The sequence below is a fragment of the Heteronotia binoei genome, chromosome 9, assembly GCF_032191835.1.
Source record: "Heteronotia binoei isolate CCM8104 ecotype False Entrance Well chromosome 9, APGP_CSIRO_Hbin_v1, whole genome shotgun sequence".
Lineage (NCBI taxonomy): Eukaryota > Metazoa > Chordata > Lepidosauria > Squamata > Gekkonidae > Heteronotia > Heteronotia binoei.
In genome coordinates, this window is record NC_083231.1 from 108,913,825 (window position 1) to 108,934,280 (window position 20,456).

The window sequence follows — 20,456 nt, forward strand, 5'->3', positions numbered from 1 at the left end:
GGCCCCCGGAAGGCTCCTATCAGGCCCCTGAGCAACTGGCTGTCATCTGCTTCTTTCTTCCTCTCTCTTGCTTCCTTCTGCCTCACAGCTTGCTTTGCCAGGCTTGCTCAATTGCACAGGAGCTACAGAGCAAAGCCTCTTATCTTCTCCATTGGTTGAAGCTCCTCCCTTGGGAAGGAAGAGGGGGAGGGATAGCTTGCTTCGTCAGGCTCTCTACAGAGCAAAGTCTCTTATTTTCTCCATTGGTTGAGGCTCCTCCCTTGGGGAGGAAGAGGGGGAGAGATAACTTGCTTTGCCAGGCTCTCTCAATTGCATAGCGGAGCTACTGAGCCAAGTCTCTCGTCTTTCTATTGGCTGAGGCTCCTCTCCCTCCTGGTCCCCTAGGGAGGGAAGGAAAGAGAGCTTCCTTTGCCCAGTTCCCTGGATCGTACAGGAGAGATACAAAGAAAGCACCTTTAAGACCAACGAGTGCTAATGTTTTAAGCATGTTTTATTTTAGCATTAAAAAGAAATCTTTTGTGTTTGTCTGTGTCCTTCGTAAAGTTAATATCTCTGCTACCTAACTGAAATAGATACACACAAGGCCCAGCCTGACAAGGTCTCATTTATGTCAGATCCGGCCCTCAGAACAAATGAGTCTGACACCCCTGCCCTAGTCTTCAATTATAACTGTACTTCAATATAAAGACAAATTTTATTTTATGATTTTCTACTCACTTTAATAAAAGTATCATTGGAACAGGTAGCTAACAGATACAGGTGAGGATTCAGGTGGTTAAATTGGCAACAGTTGACCTGTTCCGTATGTTCTTCAAATAAATTCACAAGCTGACCCGTTCTTGAATTCCAGACCTTAAAAGAAGATTTTAAAATTTTATGAAATGGCTGTTTAATATATAAACTTACCTTGGCAACGTGACAAAAAAAAAAGCCTTCTGAAATAATTTTGCATTACAGCATAAAAAATAAAATCTCCACAGAAAGCATAAATGTGGTACCCATGGGCACCGTCAGCCTACTGTTTTTAAACAGTGGTGCCGCACCAAACGTTTTTAGAAAGTGAGCTGGGCCAGATGGGGGTTTTGCCCAGTAAGGCTGCTGACTGAGCACGAGAGATCTGATTGGCTCTGCAGATTTTTAAATGCTACTTTGGCAGTGGCTGCCACCACGTAAGGATTTTTTGTATTTTTGTGTGTGCACACACCTGGAAGCCATGGTGACCTCTGATGACTGACCCCTACTGGGGGGCCTGGAGGATATTCAGAGAAGTGGCTGAATAAAGCCTGCCCTTGCCCTCCCGACTGCTGGTATTCCAACGAGGTCTTCCATTCAAGTACTAACTACAGTTGACCCTGCATGGCTTCTGAGAGCGGACAAGCTTGGGCTTGCCTGGGCTACCCAGGTCAGGATCCACCACACAGGGATCTGCACTCTGTGACTGAAGCACAGCTGTGGCAGCCATTTTGTGGCTGGCTCCACCTCCTGCGGAAGCCATTTTGTGGCTGTGACCACTACAAGCTATCAGAAGTCCAAAGGCGCCACAGGCTCAAAAAAGTTGAGGATCCCTGGCAAACAACAAGCAAATTAAATACACGCCTGGATTCTCAAGGGTAAGAGTTATAAACAGAACCAACTATTTAGGCTTAAGGAGAAGAACTTGATTTGCCATCAACCTGCTTACTTTCACTTTTTTATCTGCAGAACAAGTGGCGACAAACTTGTCATCAGCGGAAAAGGCGCAGCAGAGCACTTCGTCATCGTGAGCTTTTACTTCCAGGAGCTTTTCTCCACTTTCCGCTTTAAAAATCTAGTTAAGTACAAGAATAACAAATGCATGAGCTTTGATCGATTTTCAAACAATTCTAGCCTGGGCTAACAACGGTAATAGTAAAGATGAAACACTAGTAGTGGTTTCAAAACGGAAAGACAGAGTAAAGCGATGCAAGCACAAGGTGTACAGTATGTGTGGGGAAGAAATGCACGAGCAACTGTAACCAGTATCAGGAGATCAGACAGCATTATGCCCACACCAGATTTTAGTATTCTTAGAAGTTCTGCACATAAGAGACAATTTGTATATCAAAACTGGTAAGAGTTGATCTATGGGATCAAGTTATTTGAATTACATGTAAGTGTTCAACACGCCATAATTACATACAGCGAATGAAAACACATCATGCAGAACATTACACAGCTTATTGCAGAATGAGCTTTCACGTGCATGATAACGAAAAAGGCGATCTCTCAAAACAACCTACGAAAAAGCTCAACAGAAGAAAAGGGAAAACATCTGTGCAACAGCTGTGACCTTGTGTTGAGTGAGTCTGTTAGAAAGGAAAAACGCATACTTTATTTTCTCCAGATAAATAAATGTTATTCTTTTATTCAAATATAATCTGGAACATCCTGCTAGGAGCTGTGTAGTATTATTCATTAGAAGAAGAAGATATTGGATTTATATCCCGCCCTCCACTCCGAAGAGTTTCAGAGCAGCTCACAATCTCCTTTACCTTCCTCCCCCACAACAGACACCCTGTGAGGTGGGTGGGGCTGGAGAGGGCTCTCACAGCAGCTGCCCTTTCAAGGACAACCTCTGCCAGAGCTATGGTTGACCCAAGGCCATTCCAGCAGCTGCCCATTCAAGGACAACCTCTGCCAGAGCCATGGCTGACCCAAGGCCATTCCAGCAGCTGCAAGTGGAGGAGTGGGGAATCAAACCCGGTTCTCCCAGATAAGAGTCCGCACACTTAACCACTACACCAAACTGGCTCTCCAGCTTTTTGATTTGTGGCTGACTTTTCAATGATGTCGCTCATTTCTTCTTGAGTGCTATTTTCTCATTCATTTTTTTTTTAATTTTCTTGTTTTTGATGTACATATTTCTTTTACATAACTTCAAAACAGACCACTCATAGCTCTAATTTTTTTCAGTGTAACTGAATGTGGTTTCCAAAAAGAAATGCACCCACTTTGCATTGTTATTGGGTGGGTGTATTTCCCCCCTTTTCTGAAACTGCACTTTTGTGTAAGCGAGACCACACACTACCCAACAAACACTAAACTAATGGCCAATGTATGCCTGCCAATATATCTTACCTGCAATGTTTTATCAGATCCACATGATGCTATTCTCTGTCTATCCTGGGAAAAGCAAGCATGGTAAACTGCACCTTTATGGGGATGCACAACCAAACGGCAGGTGTTCCTCATGGATTTTTTGTTTCTGCATTGCAGAAAAACAAGAGGACAGGACGTTTACTAACTTTAACATAAAAGAGGACAATGCCTTTACTAACTTCAGAATGAATGTAAAAAAGTTATCTACCGTTATTAAAACAAGCAATAAAATGTGTTTGAAAAAAACCTTTGACTTACATATTTGTAATTGTTACACAAATCTTTCTTTAATGCATTTCAGCAGGGAAATTTAACATAGGCTTTAGCCAACCAAACTGCAAATTAACTTGTGGGGGGAGGGCTGCCATCAAACAGAGTGATAATTCTGTTATTTAAGTGATTGCTTCATCAATAGGGTGTGTTATATTATTTCTGCAGAGGTAATGGGAGGTCATTTATTTTGTTCTACAGCTGTATGTTACATAAAAGGAAAACGGGGTGCGGGGAGAGGGAGAAAATTCATGTATGCAAACTGGACTCTTGTGTATATGACAGGTAGATCAGTAGTTATATGCCACACAGACAGGTTCCAGCTCAAGAACAGTACCAGAACTGTGTTTCATCTAAAAAGGTAAAGGTAAAGGTAGTCCCCTGTGCAAGCACCAGTCATTTCCGACTCTGGGGTGACGTCGCATAACAACGTTTTCACGGCAGACTTTTTATCGGGTGGTTTGCCATTGCCTTCCCCAGTCATCTACACTTTAACTCCAGCAAGCTGGGTACTCATTTTACCGACCTTGGAAGGATGGAAGGCCGAGTCAACCTTGAACTGGCTACCTGAACCCAGCTTCTGCCAGGATCAAACTCATTTTGTGAGTAGAGAGCTCAGACTGCAGTACTGCAGCTTTACCACTCTGTGCCACGGGGTTGCTATGTGTTTTATCTAAGAACCTATTTATTTTCTCAAAAGTAATTTCCTTGGCCTGCATAGGAAGCTGCTTCTGAAATTAGCTGGAAGGTTTCATTAACTGCTTTCAGTTTGAAATGAAAAAGCCAGCATTAAAAAGAAACCCCAGAATATAGGAACCCCCTGCACCACACTTTAAGACAAGCATACATGAAAAGATACTCTTGGATTGGGCTCAAAGTGAACAAAAAAGAGTTTCAAAAACAGTTTCAGTTTCTCGAAATGGAAAGTGTTTTGCATGACGACTGTAGAGCAAATAAACAAGTTGTTTACAGCCATTGTTGGTCTGAAAGTAAAAGCCAACAAAGCCAAAAATACGATCCATTTAAATACCTTTATTCGGACAAACCCAATAACACATAATAGAATGCAAGCTTTTTAGAACTCTTCATTGGGCCAAATGTTATTTTAAAAAAGAAGAAAACGTCTACTAACATCCATTCCACATAAAAGGATCCTTTGGCACATTCTTGTAGGGCTTGTTGTTTTGCTTGCCGATACACTTCTGAGTCTTCGGGCTGACACAATCCTAACTGTACAATGTCTGGAAATGGCTGCCTTCCAAGGAGATGTCCGTTCAAAGACAGAAATTCCTGGAAGTTTTCGCGTACAGTGCTATCCTGCAAACAAGAAATACCTCATCACAGACTGTGTAATTGGTAAAACCAGAACCTTGGCCAGCAGGAACTCATTTGAACATTAGGCCACACGGAGTCCGCTTGCAGAGAGGGCGGGATAAAAGTCTAATGTAAATAAAATAAACACCCTCTGGTATCATCCTTTTACATAGGACTTTTTGTAGGAAAAAACCTAGCAGGGGTTCATTTGCATATTAGGCCACACACCCTGACACCAAGCCAGCCGGAACTGCGTTCCTGCTCAAAAAAAAAGCCCTGGGTATGACAAACCTTGTTATTATTGTTATTATTGTTACTCTGTAGGAACTGATGGGAAGAAAGGTGAAATGTGAATGGGCCATCATGTAGCCATGTCTGTGAAGGCCAAGTAAAGAATTGAGGGAAACGTTTTGACTCAGTACTGGATGAGCCCGCTCTTGCTATCTGTGTTTCCAGTGAAAGTCTGCAAAAGTTTGTATTTCTCGCCTCACTGGGTAAACTAACCTAAACTAAACTTTAACACAGATCCCGTTTCCTTAAACTACAGTGGTCTGCAGTTTCGTGTTGTACTTTTAGCGTACCACAGATAAGGAAGTAGTAGATTGCTTTTCTATTGATTTAGATTTGGTGCTGTATTGCATTGTCATGGTGTAATTGGGGTAACTGTTCTGCAAAATGATGTTCATTTGCCTATATACACTTAGGTTTTGTTTCTAAAGCTGTCAGTGTCTTGGACTTTTGTACGGACAGACTTTCCTTAACCACAGTAAATTGAATAAAGATCTTGCTTCCAAATGAACATAGTTTTACTCAGGGCTTTTTTTTTTTTTTTGGAGAGCCAGTTTGATGTAGTGGTTAAGTGCACAAACTCTTATCTGGGAGAACCAGGTTTGATTCCCCACTCCTCCACTTGCAGCTGCTGGAATGGCCTTGGGTCAGCCATAGCTCTCTTATCTGGGAGAACTGGATTTGGTTCCCCACTCCTCCACTTGCACCTGCTGGAATGGCCTTGGGTCAGCCATAGCTCTTTTATCTGGGAGAACCGGGTTTGATTCCCCACTCCTCCGCTTGCAGCTGCTGGAATGGCCTTGAGTCAGCCATAGCTCTCTTATCTGGGAGAACCGGGTTTGATTCCCCACTCCTCCGCTTGCAGCTGCTGGAATGGCCTTGAGTCAGCCATAGCTCTCTTATCTGGGAGAACCGGGTTTGATTCCCCACTCCTCCGCTTGCAGCTGCTGGAATGGCCTTGGGTCAGCCATAGCTCTCTTATCTGGGAGAACCGGGTTTGATTCCCCACTCCTCCGCTTGCAGCTGCTGGAATGGCCTTGAGTCAGCCATAGATCACTCACAGAGCTTGTCCTTGAAAGGGGGGCAGCTGCTCTGAGAACCAGTTTGGTGTCGTGCTTAAGTGTGTGGACTCTTATCTGGAAGAACTGGGTTTGATTCCCCACTCCTCCACTTGCAGCTGCTGGAATGGCCTTGGGTCAGCCATAGCTCTCTTATCTGGAAGAACTGGGTTTGATTCCCCACTCCTCCACTTGCAGCTGCTGGAATGGCCTTGGGTCAGCCATAGCTCTCTTATCTGGGAGAACCGGGTTTGATTCCCCACTCCTCCGCTTGCAGCTGCTGGAATGGCCTTGAGTCAGCCATAGATCACTCACAGAGCTTGTCCTTGAAAGGGGGGCAGCTGCTCTGAGAACCAGTTTGGTGTCGTGCTTAAGTGTGTGGACTCTTATCTGGAAGAACTGGGTTTGATTCCCCACTCCTCCGCTTGCAGCTGCTGGAATGGGTCAGCCATAGCTCTGGCAGGGGTTGTCCTTGTCTCTCAGTCCCACCTACAATCTCCTTTACCTTCCCCTGTGTCTGTTGTGGGGAGGAAGGTAAAGGAGATTGTGACTGCTCTGAGACTTTGAGATTCAGAGTATAGGGCGGGATATAAATCCAATATCTCCTTCTTTTATTGCAGGAACTCCTTTGCATATTAGGCCACACACCCCTGATGTAGCCACTCCTTCAAGTGCTTACAGGACTCTTAGTACAGGGCCTACTGTAAGCTTTTGGAGGATTGGCTACATCAGGGGTGTGGCCTAACATGCAAAGGAGTTCCTGCTATAAAAAAGCCCTGCCCCCAGCATTCAGAATCTCACCCCCCCCCCAAAAAAAATACTGTCCCTGTGGGATGGGGACCCCCAGGAATAGCTTGTGAGGGTAATAAGGGGAAGGAATTTCCTGCTACAAAAAAAGCCCTGGTTTTACCCATCAGGACCCCTTTGACTGAATTCAGATTTCTCTGCCAACATCTTCACTTAAGGCAGGTGACTGCAAAGTAGCCTTTGGGCAAGATATCCCTATACCTAATGCAGATTTTGCTACTTTTCCCTCTCCCTCTATTGCCTCCTTCTATTGCTGAAACTGAAACTGCAAGCTCCTTACCCGGGGCCTGCTTATAATTCTTTGCAAATCACCAGGTATGAACATAAGAGAAGCCATGTTGGATCAGGCCCATCCAGTCCAACGCTCTGTATCACACAGTGGCCAAAAAACCCAGGCTCCATCAAGAGGTCCACCAGTGGGGCCAGGACACTAAAAGCCCTCCCACTATGCCCCCCCCCAAGCACCCAGAATACAGAGCATCACTGCCCCAGACAGAGAGTTCCAACGATAAGCTGTGGCTAATAGCCACTGATGGACCTCTGCTCCATATGCTTATCCAACCCCTCTTGAAACTGTCTATAAGAACATAAGAGTATGCCAACAGTGCCACCAGCACAATACAAACTAACTTGGACAACATTGGTTGTGCAAGGACTTGTAAAAACCCCACAAAATTATTGGCACTTCAAAGCAAATGCACTTCAAAGCAAAATTACCTGCACTTTTTTGGTAAAATTATCTCAGGCAACTGTAAACTGAAGTGTGAACTGTGTCAAGCAGTTGTATATCTATCATACTATACCTTCTGATCCAGTATTCGACTATATTCAACATATTCGTGAATCAAATGAGCAGGCCCCAAGAGTTCTGTTTTGGTTTTAATCCAGTCAAGTGAAAACAGGAGGGCACAGAGTTCCTATAAAAAGGGAGAGGAACAGACAATTTTTGCAATTACGGTTAACAGTTACTTTTAAAACTGCTAGCTAGCTTTATTATTTTCTCTGGAAATCCACTCTGCTTCCTTATTTCATTTATGCCCCCAACTGAAGTGTACACAGAGTTTTTTTTGTAGCAGGAACCCCTTTGCATATTAGGCCACACACCCCTGATGTAGCCAATCCTCCAAGAGCTTACAATAGGCGCTGTAAGCTCTAGAAGGATTGGCTACATAAGAGGGGTGTGGCCTAATATGCCAAGGAGCTCTTGCTACAAAAAAAAAGCTCTAAGCATACATCGTTCTCTACTTCATTTTATCCTCACAACAACTCTGGAAGGCACATTAGGCTGAGACTGGCCCCAAGTCACCCCACACACTTGTGGGGATGTGTATCTAGGGATTCCAGATCCTAGATCGGGGTGGCCAAACTTGTTTAACATTAGAGCCACAAGACATGAATATCATATGTTTGAGAGCCACAAGGAAGGAAGGAAGGAAGGGAGGGAGGGAGGGAGGGAGGAAGGGAGGAAGGGAGGAAGGGAGGAAGGGAGGAAGGGAGGAAGGGAGGAAGGAAGGAAGGAAGGAAGGAAGGAAGGAAGGAAGGAAGGAAGGAAGGAAGGAAGGAAGGAAGGAAGGAAGGAAGGAAGACACATTAGCTTTCACTTACCTCGTGCATATCAGCACTTGCCATATGGTAAGCCAGAAAATTATACCAATACATGCAGTCCTCTTGTGATGGATTTGGCACAGAATACTTATAATGTCTTTTGTATTGATGGACTGCCTTTTTATGTAGCTCCTATGCAATGAATAAAATATTAATATTACATTACTGGATTTCTCTTTTGGTTAGGCATTGACTTGGATCCCTCCTAAACTTCCGTAGGTGGAAGGAAAAGAAAAAGGATGATGATGATACTGGATTTATATCCTGCCCGATACTCTGAATCTCAGAATGGTCACAATCTCCTATACCTCCCCTGCCCCCACTCTGTAAGGTAGGTGGGGCTGAGAGAGGTCTCCTGTAAGAGCTATGGCTGACCCAAGGCTGTTCCAACAGCTGCAAGTGGAGGAGTTGGGGAATCAAACCCGGTTCTCCCAGATAAGAGTTTGCACACTTAACCACCACACCAAACTGGTTCTCCCATGATCTCCAATTCCTTTCCCTTATTACCCTCAGAAGCTATTCCTGGGGGTCCCCATTGCACAGGGACAGTATTTTTTTTGGGGGGGGGGGAGATTTTGGAATGCTGGGGGCAGGGCTTTTTAGTAGCAGGAACTCCTTTGCATATTAGGTCATGCACCCCTCATGTAGCCAGTCCTCCTGGAGCTTACAGTAAGCCCTGTATTAAGAGCCCTTTAAACTCTTGGAGGATTGGCTACATCAGGGGTGTGTGGTCTAATGTGCGAATGAGTTTCTCCTACAAAAAAAAAACCCTGCTGGGGGGATGTATAAAACTCATCCTCCCTTGTGCCTCTCAGAAATTCTAGATGGGATCCAAGCCATCTGACTGAAATAAAATAACAGATTACACCCCAAACATAAAATGCAGCACAGATAGCAATACTGACTACCTGCAACATAGATGTAGATAACCCTGTGGGTATTACATGCTGTTGAGTCACTTCGAACTTATGGCAACCCTATGAATGAATGACTTTTAAAATGTACTCCTCATTAACGGCTTTGCTCTGGCCCTTCTAAACAAAGGAGTCCATCCTTTTCACTTTGGTTCTCCCTACTGCCTTCAACTTACTTAGCATTATAGTCTTTTCCAGAGAGTTCTATACGCTGTATGCTAATGGGCAGTCCCAAGCCACAATAATCTGCTTCTCCCCTAGCGGCCATTTTGTGGTTTGCCCCACCCGGGGCTTTTTTTGTAAGCAGGAGCTCCTTTGCATTTTAGGCCACCAGTCTGTGAACTCCACGGGTGCAGAGGGGGGAGATGGCAGCTCGGGGAAAGGTTTCCCTTCGTAACCATTTACAATCTGGAAGGGTGAGGCTTTTGTGGCACTGTGCACACTATTATTATAGGCATACTCTGCAAACAGCAAAAGTTCTACCCAATTGTCCTGCTGGAAGGACGTATAGCATCTCGAAAACCGCGTTGGTTCGTTCCGTCTGGCCGTCGGTCTGGGGGTGATAGGCCGAACTGACCCCCCCTTCGATCCAAGCCAGATTGCATAGGTGCTCTCAGAAGTTAGCAACAAATTGTGGGCCGTGGTCGGATATGACCTTGCGCAGGAAAGCATGAAGGCGGAATACTTGCTGGATGAACAACTTGGCCAGTTTTTTAGCGGTGGGTAGCTGTTTACAGGGAATGAAATGGGCCTGTTTGGAAAATGTATCCACTACCACCCATACCACGGTCTTCCCTTGGGAAGGGGGAAGGTCTGTAATAAAATCCAGAGATGCATTCCCACGGCCTGGACACAGGGGGTAAAGGTTGTAACTTCCCGGGGGGGGGGGGGAAGCCCCCCCCCCCGTTTTTTAGCCATCACACACGTAGGGCAACTGGTTACATACTGCGCTATGTTCTTTTGTAACCCTGGCCACCAGAATTGTCTCTGCACTAAATGAACAGTTTTCACAAAGCCAAAATGGCCCACAAATTTCAAATCGTGTGCCCTCTTGATCACTTTGCCCCGCAAACTGTTTGGCACAAATAATTTGTCACCTTTTTTTCATAGTCCCTCTGGGGAACATTGCGATTGTAATCCGTCATCGCATTGCCCTTCAGGTCGCCTCTGCGAAATTGTTTATGAACCCCCTGTAAAAATTGGACCCGAGGAAACTTTGTAGTTGTTTACGGGTGCGGGGGGCCTCCCAATCCACTACGGCCCTTATCTTGGTGGGATCCATCCCCAGTCCCCCCACTTAAAAGGGTTACCCAGGAAACCAAGTTCAGTTTGGTGGAATTCGCACTTGGACAGTTTTGCAAATACTCTGTGCTCATACAGTGTTTGGAGCACCCGCCGCACTACTTCAACGTGTGAGGGGAGGTCTTGTGAATAGATTAACACATCATCTAGGTAACAAACCATGCCTTTATACAAAAAGCATTGCAACACTTCATTGATTAAGTTCATAAACACCCTGGGTGCGCCCTTCAGCCCAAATGGCATCACCAAGTATTCGTACTGTCCCAACGGCGTATTGAAAGCCGTTTTCCATTCATCCCTCTCCTTGATTCGGACGCGGAAGTAGGCGTCTCGAAGATTCAGCTTAGTGAAGTTCTTCTCTTGGGAGACTTCGCCTAGTAAATCCCTTATCAGGGGGAGGGGGTAAGCACTGCTCATAGAAATAGCGTTCAAACCCCTATAGTCCGTACATAGCCTTAGACTGCCGTCCTTTTTCTTTTGGAACGGAAAAGCGGCAGCATGGGGGGATTTTGCTGGCTGGATGAACCCCCTCTCTAGGTTGAGCTCTAGAAACTTTTGCAGCTCCTCCTGCTCCGCTCTACTCATTGAGTACAGCTTCGCCTTAGGGAGGGGCTCCCCCTCTACCAGTTCAATGGCGCAATCGGTGTCCCAATGCAGGGGCCACTCATCGGCTTCCTGGGCGTCAAAGACCCCTTGTTGGTCTTGGTACTCCAGGGGGATGGCGGAAACCTCCTCTGCTGTTAAGCACAGTCTCTCTACTTGTGGGGGAGGTTGAAGGCCCCAGGTTTTATCCCACCATTGGCGGTCGCATTCCTTGTCCTGGAAATAAATGGCACTGCCACTCCATTGCACAAAAGGGTCATGGTCTGCTAACTATTTCAGGCTCAGCACCGTCTGGAACTTGGATGCCGGGGCAACCACGAATGAATGGGGTTCCCAGTGTTCCCCTACCTCCAGGGCACAGGGCTCGGTGCCTTCCGTGCAGGGCTTCCCCTTCATCGCCCTGCCATCCATCTGCTCGAACACTAACGGGTTGGGTAGTGGAGCGGTCCTCAGTCCCAGGGCTTCCACAAGGTTCGGGGAGAGTACGTCTTTAGAGCACCCCGAGTCCAACAATGCCCTTACGCAAGAAAAGTGCTTAGTTACCAGGTTCACTAAGGTGATTGGAACATAATATAAAGTGCCTGAGAGTCTCACCCGAACTGGCGTGGCTGTCACATGGACCTGCTGTTGCGCGCACTTCACAGCAGGTCATTGTCATTTCCCGCCAACTGACTGTCGTTGTCCTCTCCGGATGCCTTGGGAGTTGGATCGCGGTACAGTAGGGCCGCCGCCTTCCCCTTTGCGATCGCAGGGCCTGTTTCCCCTGACCTCTTCTTGGTACTCAGTTTCATGGGAGCCGAGGCCACCGAGCCCCACGGTTTGCTGGGACATTCGCTGGCAATGTGATTTTCACCCCCGCATTTGAAGCATAGCTTTGCCCTGGCTCTCTGCTCCCTCTCCATCTGGGAAACCCCCGAGTCTGTTCCCCGTTTGGGGGGGGGACCGCTTTGGTGGGCTTTTTTCCATCGTGCGGCCCCCCTCCATGTTGCTTGCAGTGGAGGGCAATGATTTTATGGCAGTTCTCGATCTCGCAGGCTAGCTGGATCCAGTCGATCAGACTGTGGGGCTCTCCCACCTTGAGGGCTTCCCTGAAAACATTGGCGTTCAGCCCTCTCTTGAGCTAATCAACCCATGCCCCATCATCCCAGCGGTGGACCTTGAGGGCGTGGAACTCTCTGGTGTATTCCCGCATGGTCTTCACACCTTGCTTCAGGTCTTGAAGCGCCTAGATGGCATTAGTTTCCTGCAGGGGGTTTTTCGAATTGGTGTCGCAGGGCCCTTAGCAGTTCCCTCGCTGAGTTGAGTGCGGGGGAACGGCTCTCAAACAACATGACGAGCCAGTTGGTGGTGGCTCCCTCCAGGCAGTCTCCTATATAGACCACTCTCGACTGCCCCATTGGAAAGTTGCGGGCCCACACACTTAGATGTCCTCTCACTAGTACAATGAAGTAGGCCAGTTTCACCGGATCACCATCGAATCTGACCTCGCTCACCCGGGGGCCTCCCAGCACCAGCATGGGTTTCACCAGTTGAGGAGGGGGGATATTAGCAGTTGATCACCCCCCACAGGTGGTTCTCCCCCTGTGAGCGGCCCCGGCTGCTCACCTGGGGCCTCCGGTGGTCGGTCGGCCGGGGGTGCCTGACACGGCGGAGCCCCAGCAGCCACTTGCGCATCTGGTGTGTGAGTCCCTGCATCTCTTGTACCATGAAGGCATTCATGGCCAACATCTCATCTCACAACTGTCGGCTCTGGGCAGCGAGCACCTCTTGCACCCACTCCGTAGAACTGTCCCCGAATCCGCTCCTTCTCGAGTGGTCCAGGCTATTGTCTTCACCTTGGAATCCCCAGGGTCGGGAGGAACGCTGTAGGCCCGAAGTACGGAACCATGAGGGAGCGTCACTGTGTAGATCTCCGATAATACTCTCCCGGAAATCTATTGTCCCCCACTCCTTTCTCCAAACTGTGACAGTGGACGGAGTGGTCCTGGGCCCCTCCGGCTTGGGCTCCTCTTCCCCTGTCGTAATAACAGTGGTTCCCGTTGCTTGATCCTGCTCATCGGCCATGGTCAGGTAGCGGGGGTCGTTGCAGAGTTTCAGCAATATGTCAGATCCCAGAGTGAAGGAACATGCAAAGGGTTAACTCAGACATTTATTTCCAAGCACCTTAGAGCAATACAGGACTCTGCTGAAACTGAAGCATCAGGCTAGAAGTACCAGCTATATACCCTCGGTGGATAGTTATCAATTCAAGCAAAGCAGCGGATACATTTGGCAGGCATTCTACATTTCCCTTCCCCCCCACTACAATCCAGGTGCCGTATCTACAGTCTCCTCCAAGCTCCTCCAGCGCGACCTTGGTTGCCATGTTAACAAGCTGCAAAGATAACTGTTGGGGATGCGCCTATTAGCAAAATGAAAGTTATGCGAAGCAGAGCAAAAGTCATAATTCTTAGATTAGAGTACAGACTGTCTCAATCAACAGTTACAGAATACTTCCAGTCCTTGGATTAACAATAGCCTGTTGTTTTATGGCAAGAGGATACAGTTTGGAGTAGACTCTTGACACACACCCCTGTACTAACAGCCCTGTAAGCTCTTGGAGGATTGGCTACATCAGGAGGGCATGGCCTAATATGCAAAGGAGCTCCTGCTACAAAGAAAGCCCTGGCCCCACCCATAAAGCAGCTACTTTGTGGTGGTTCAGAAAGCATTGGGGACCCTAGGTCTCTACTGACAAACTTGTGTTATCAGTAACGGATTTTATATATTGACTAAACACGCAGTTATTTGTGTTTTAATGTTTACCTACTTTCCTACAAAAGTAGATGTCTGAAAGGAATGGCTAGAGATACCTGCAGCTGAGAACGATTCTTCTCTGTAAGAAAATCGAGCTGAAGGTCATGCAAATAATAACGGAATGATTTTCCATTCCGATCACAAAATAAAAGAGATTTGTTAACAAACTCCTGCAGTATATCCTCAGCTTCTTCAGTCTCCATGTCCCAAAGAATACAAAACACCTAAAAATACATTGTGAAACAAAAGAACTGGTCAAGAAACAAATCACTGCAGCAGTAGTATTCTGTTTCACAAACAAAAGTGTGCTAAATGAATACGTTTAATACACAATGATAAAAAAACACCAAAATACCAGTAAAACCAGCAGAGTTTGTTCACACATAGCCAAAATGATCAACAGGCTCAACTTCCAGAAATGCACTCCCCCAGGCTTTTTTTGTAGCAAGGACTCATTTGCATATTAGGCCACACCTCTCTGATGTAGCCGATCCTCCAAGAGCTTACAGGGCTCTTCCCACAGGGCCTCCTGTAAGCTCCAGGAGGATAGGCTACATCAGGGGTGTGTGGCCTAATATGCAAAGGAGTTCCTGCTACAAAAAAAGGTGAGACACCCCATACATGGAGTTAAGAAAAATGTTCACACTCTGCGAATATCAACTGCAAAATATCAACAAGGGGGAAGTCTACTGCTGCCTGAGCAAAGGACAGCACCATTATTTGTGTTTTAAAAGCTTCATATTCTTTAAACATACTGACATGTTACAACACTCCTTTTAAAAATAATTGAAGACAGACTATATATCACAGAACCCCCATGACGCGGTATCTTAGGTACGGAAAGGGGAGGTGTGGAAGTTCTGCTTCCACATGCACCTTATGTTCGTGGCAGCCACTATCCTAATACTTGGAGAAACACAGGTTATCAACATTCTAAATAACTAGCCAGTAACTGATATCGTAATTCTCACAATCATCACACACAGACCAGAGGTATTGACTTAGAACGGCTCTTACTTTTGAAGGCACTTTAACGTCCTTTTGAAGGACAGAAAGATCTGCGTAGTAGTCTTTAAGATCTTTTCGCAGCATTTCAACGCTTATGGACATTGCTTCATCGAGCGCCTCATAATCGTAAGAGGATGACTTCCTTATTCTTTTAAACTGCTTATTTTGAAGTTGTTTATGGTAATAATCCCAGCGATTGGGAAAATCGCGTAATAATGCTCCTATCAATGACACCACAAGAGGAGAACCTGAAACACAGAAACAAATAGGTTGAATTGGAAAGAGGGGGGAAATGGGTGTATGTCATCCTTGTTCCTTTGGTTCCCTTGTGGGGAGAAAGGTGAGTTTTAAATATATTCGATATTTATTTCCTTAATTTAATGACTGAGGAAAGGAAGGATTTTTGCTTCTTTTAAAGGCATCATGAGAACAGAACATGAGAGAGAGAGAAAAACATGGGAGGACTTCTGGAGTTCTGGCCCCACTGGTGAACCTCCTGATGGCACCTGGGTTTTGGCCACTGTGTGACACAGAGTGTTGGACTGGACAGGCCTGATCCAACATGACTTCTCTTATGGAAAACTCAGGAAGACAAAAAGCTTATTCAAATACACAATGGCTAGAGAGCCAACCCCAGCCCCCACTGGATCATCATCTGCTAAAGGCATGGTTGAGATTACAGCCTCCTTCTGTACATGTGATTAACTACTACTACTTTTCTCCCTCTCTCACAATACAAGATTACTCTCCCTCTCACAGTACAAGAACTCGTGGGCACTCAATGAAATTGCTGAGTAGTCGGGTTAGAATAGATAAAAGGAAATACTTCTTCACCCAAAGGGTGATTAACTTGTGGAATTCACTGCCACAGGAGGTGGCGGCAGCTACAGGCATAGATAGCTTCAAGAGGAGACTGGATAAACATACGGAGCAGAGGTCCATCAATGGCTATTAGCCACACCGTATTGTTGGAACTCTCTGTCTGGGGCAAGTGATGCTCTGTATTCTTGGTGCTGGGGCGGTGGGGGGGGGGCAACTGTGTGAGGACTTCTAGTATCCTGGCCTCACTGATGGACCTCCTGATGACCCCTGGGTTTTGGCCACTGTGTGACACAGAGTGTTGGACTGGATGGGCCATTGGCCTGATCCAACATGGCTTCTCTTATGTTCTTCTGTGACACAGAGTGTTGAACTGGAGGGGCTATTGGCCTGATTCAACATGGCTTCTCTTATGTTCTTCTGTGACACAGAGTGTTCGACTGGATGGGCCATTGGCCTGATCCAACAGGGCTTCTCTTATGTTCTTATTAGGAAGGCCCACCCTCAGCGATTCATGGATTCACACAGATTCCAGACTCGTTGGGGGTTTTGAGAACCCTGACAATGAATCTGTAGCGGACCAGGGAACAACGGACAGTTGGAGCTGTGTAATCATTTGAGACTGGGGAGAAGAGAGGGTGAGAAGGAAGCATCCTGCTCCTCATGTCTTCCACTGACCAGATGACAAATATGCACCAGTAGCAGGGCTTTTTTGCAGCAGGAACTCCTTTGCATATTAGGCCACACACCCTGATGTAGCCTATCCTCCTGGAGCTTACAGGAGGCCCTGTAAGAAGAACCTTGTAAGCTCTAGGAGGCTTGATTACATCAGGGGTGTGTGGCCTAATATGCAAAGGAGTTTCTGCTACAAAAAAAGCCCTGGCCAGTAGTGAGTGGGAAGTAACAGATTAGAACTTTTTTTAGTGAAAAAAGACCACAAAATGGCAAAGGCGGTGCTTTGAAAGAGATGCAACATCAGAGAAGGGCTCACAATCATCAGAATGGAAACAAATTTATGAAGTAATTTTTTTCAAAAATGGCATTTGTGCAAATAAGCACTAAGAAACTGTTAATATCTTTATAAGGGAGAAAAAATAAAAATCCATACCTTTGCATTCTTTTACAATACTATCAGCTTTTTCTGGCAGCTTCATTATTTCCATATTAACAAACAGAGATAAAATTTCAAGTGCTTTGTCATGTGGTAACCCACTTTCCAGAGGAACCTCGTATTTGTTGCCTGGGTTAGGGTTAAAATTTGAAATTAGCAAAAAATACACTTACTAACTTGTGAAAGCTCTAAGTATCATATAGTTAGTATGCATTCCATTAAATGTGACAGCCAAATTTCAACGAGATTTGACTGCTTAAAAATACCCCGTCATTCCCCATTGCTTTGAAATATTTCAAAATCCAAAAGTGATTTTATTTATTTTATTAGATTTATATCCTACCCTCCCCACCAAAGCAAGCTCAGAGTTTTACTATGTTTTACTCAGGGCTTTTTTTGTAGACGGAACTCTTTTGCATATAAGGCCACACACCCCTGATGTAGTCATTCCTCCTGGAGGCCCTGTACTAAGAGGCTCTTGGAGGATTGGCTACATCAGGGATGTGTGGCCTAACATGCAAATGAGTTCCTGTTACAAAGAAAGCCCTGGTTTTACTCAAAAACAGAGTTCCTGATGTTGATCTTTAAATCATTTGAATATGCTAATTACTGCACAAATATATAGAGAATTTCAGCAGAAATGTATAAATACACTCACTGTATCAGAATGGTTGTATAAAATTTGGAATACTGCGTATTTAACGAAAATGACTTATTATAAACACTAAATAATGAGTATTTAGTATGCGATAAATTTCTTGAAAAATAGACTTTTCTCATTATGTTTTAGACAAATAAACATGAAGAGGAAACTTAACCTTACATTTACTTTGAACTGGGGCTTTTTTTGAGCAGGAATGCAGAGGAACACAATTCCAGCTGGCTTGGTGTCAGAGGTGTGGTCTAATATGCAAATGAGTTCCTACTGGGCTTTGTCTGTAAAACAAGCCTTGCTTTGAACCAATACAGATGCTGATGTTTCAATGCTTTTGATAAATTATTTCAAGAAATAAATATGCTTCCTTTATGAGGTGGCAATTACATATCTGGGAAGACTGAGATAATTTTTTTCTTGAATCCCTTTTTGGGTAGGAATCTAGATGTTACATTAGATTTACTGAAGATACAGTATTCTGTAAATTTTATAATCTACTCAACTCACTGACTTTTAGGTATTTGTTATTTGCAGTCTGTTTGAGTCATTATGGTGATGTAATACTTTATTTATGGTTTGTGTCTCTTTCCAGTCCCTGGTGTAGTGCTTACTGCCTAACAATTCATATTCCTGGTTAGCTAATATTAGCTAATGTTTAACTATCTACATAATCAATATAGAAAATTAATTCCACCCCCCCCCCCAAAAAAAAAAATGTTTCAGGATGGGTACCAAGATAGCCACTGATAACTTTTAAAAGGTTCCTCTAATCCAGGGGTGGCCGACCTGCGGCTCCGGAACGACATATGGCTCTTTCACACATATTGTGTGGCTCTCGAAGCCCCCACCACTCTGTTGGCCGGCTTGGAGAAGGCATTTGTCTCTTTAAACCACTTCTCCGAGCCAAGCCAGCTGGCAGCTTGGAGAATGCATTTAAAGTTAATGCTGCTTTCTTTCTACCTCTCCCTCCCCCCAATCCATTTGCCTATCTGCCTGCCTTCCTTTCTGTGGACAAGAAGAAAAGGTAAATGGGTTCCTGTTCTCCTTTCCGCTCTTCCATGGCACGTGAACCGAGTTACCATTCAAAATGGCCTTGAACATATGAACTTAAGAAGCTGCCTTATACTGAATCAGACCCTTGGTCCATCAAAGTTACTATTGTCTGCTCAGACTGGCAGCGGCTCTCCAGGGTCTCAAGCTGAGGTTTTTCATAGCTATTGGCCTGGACATTTTTATTTGGAGATGCCGGGGATTGAACCTGGGAACTTCTGCTTACCAAGCAGATGCTCTACTACTGAGCCACCATCACTTGTATCAACAAGAAAAGTACACATGAAATTAGGGAAAGAAAAAAATCCTTACCACTCACAGAATCTGCCACACTCCTGTCTCTACTGGTGATAAGAATCTGACAATGACTATCAAATGCTTTTAATACCCAAGAATCCCAGATGTCATCGAGTACTAAGAGAGACCTATGTATAAAAAAAAAAAGATGGCAAACTTGGAGTCAATCTGTGAATGAATTTTGCGCCCCTGTATGTCAAGCATGCGATTTTCAAAAGAACGAGTCAAGTTGATACAAAACTAACGTTATTGTTAAACCGATATGCTCTCTTGGTTCAGGACCTTGAGAGTGATGCTCACAATACATCGATACACTTCTTTTAAGGCATACATCAAAGGGTTCTCACGGGAAGGGTTGAGGAATGCCAGCCGGCGCATCAATTATCATAAAAGTCTACATTCTCACTACGTTATCAGTATCTCGTCTTTGCTTTCCCAGATGGTCTACACTTCCATGCAGGAATGTATGGGAAGGTGTCACTCCTTCTCTACTAGTTTCCTTTTCTAATTCACTACAAAAGGCATAAAGCAGGAGGGGGGGGGGAGAATAACAGAGCCATGTTTCTTCGGCACTCCATGATGTTCTACGGACCAGCTTTATGGAGGGCCCTAAAACCATAAATCACCACTACATTTTACCATGCTTGACATAGTACATATGTTCGTCAAACATTTGAGAATCTGATTACATTTTTTCTAAATTATTCAAATTCAGTAAAGTCATAAGTGCACTGTTTATAGCAGTCAAATGTTAAGTTTCATAGATGCAAAAATATATTCATGACAATTAAAGAGGCCCGAAGAAAACAAAGTTCTTTGGGAAGATTTTTGAGGCTACAGCGGTAATAAACATAATTTAACAACATTTTCTAAGCATTTTATATTTGTCAAATTAAGTTAACAAATAGTGACATGGTTAATTTTGTACGTAATGAAAGTCTCAGTTAAACAGATTTTTTCACACTGCGTAACTATTTAAGAACATAAGAGAAGCCATGTTGGATCAGGCCAATGGTCCATCCAGTCCAACACTCTGTGTCACACAGTGGCAAAAAATTTCATATATACACACACACTGTGGCTAATAGCCACTGATGGACCTGTGCTCCATATTTTTATCTAAACCCCTCTTGAAGGTGGCTGTGCTTGTGGCTGCCACCACCTCCTGTGGCAGTGAATTCCACATGCCAATCACCCTTTGGGTGAAGAAGTACTTCCTTTTATTCATTTTAACCTGTCTGCTCAGCAATTTCATCGAATGCCCACGAGTTCTTGTATTGTGAGAAAGGGAGAAAAGTACTTCTTTCTCTACTTTCTCCATCCCATGCATTATCTTGTAAACATCTATCATGTCACCCCGCAGTCGACGTTTCTCCAAGCTAAAGAGTCCCAAGCGTTTCAACCTTTCTTCATAGGGAAAGTGTTCCAGCCCTTTAATCATT

At 45.0% G+C, this 20,456-nt stretch overlaps 1 protein-coding gene across 1 annotated transcript in view; it reads right to left on the reverse strand.

Moving 5' to 3' along the window:
- APAF1 (apoptotic peptidase activating factor 1) overlaps positions 1 to 20,456 on the reverse strand; it is a 54,715-nt gene that overhangs the window by 23,630 nt on the left and 10,629 nt on the right. The window contains exons 7-16 of the mRNA XM_060247153.1: positions 19,030 to 19,142; positions 17,010 to 17,141; positions 15,092 to 15,330; positions 14,131 to 14,298; positions 8,460 to 8,591; positions 7,658 to 7,771; positions 4,520 to 4,704; positions 3,097 to 3,223; positions 1,682 to 1,807; positions 718 to 852 (exon numbers count right to left, since the gene is read on the reverse strand). Coding sequence (XP_060103136.1) covers positions 718 to 852; positions 1,682 to 1,807; positions 3,097 to 3,223; positions 4,520 to 4,704; positions 7,658 to 7,771; positions 8,460 to 8,591; positions 14,131 to 14,298; positions 15,092 to 15,330; positions 17,010 to 17,141; positions 19,030 to 19,142 — 1,471 coding nt within the window. The remainder of the gene's footprint in view (positions 1 to 717; positions 853 to 1,681; positions 1,808 to 3,096; positions 3,224 to 4,519; positions 4,705 to 7,657; positions 7,772 to 8,459; positions 8,592 to 14,130; positions 14,299 to 15,091; positions 15,331 to 17,009; positions 17,142 to 19,029; positions 19,143 to 20,456) is intronic.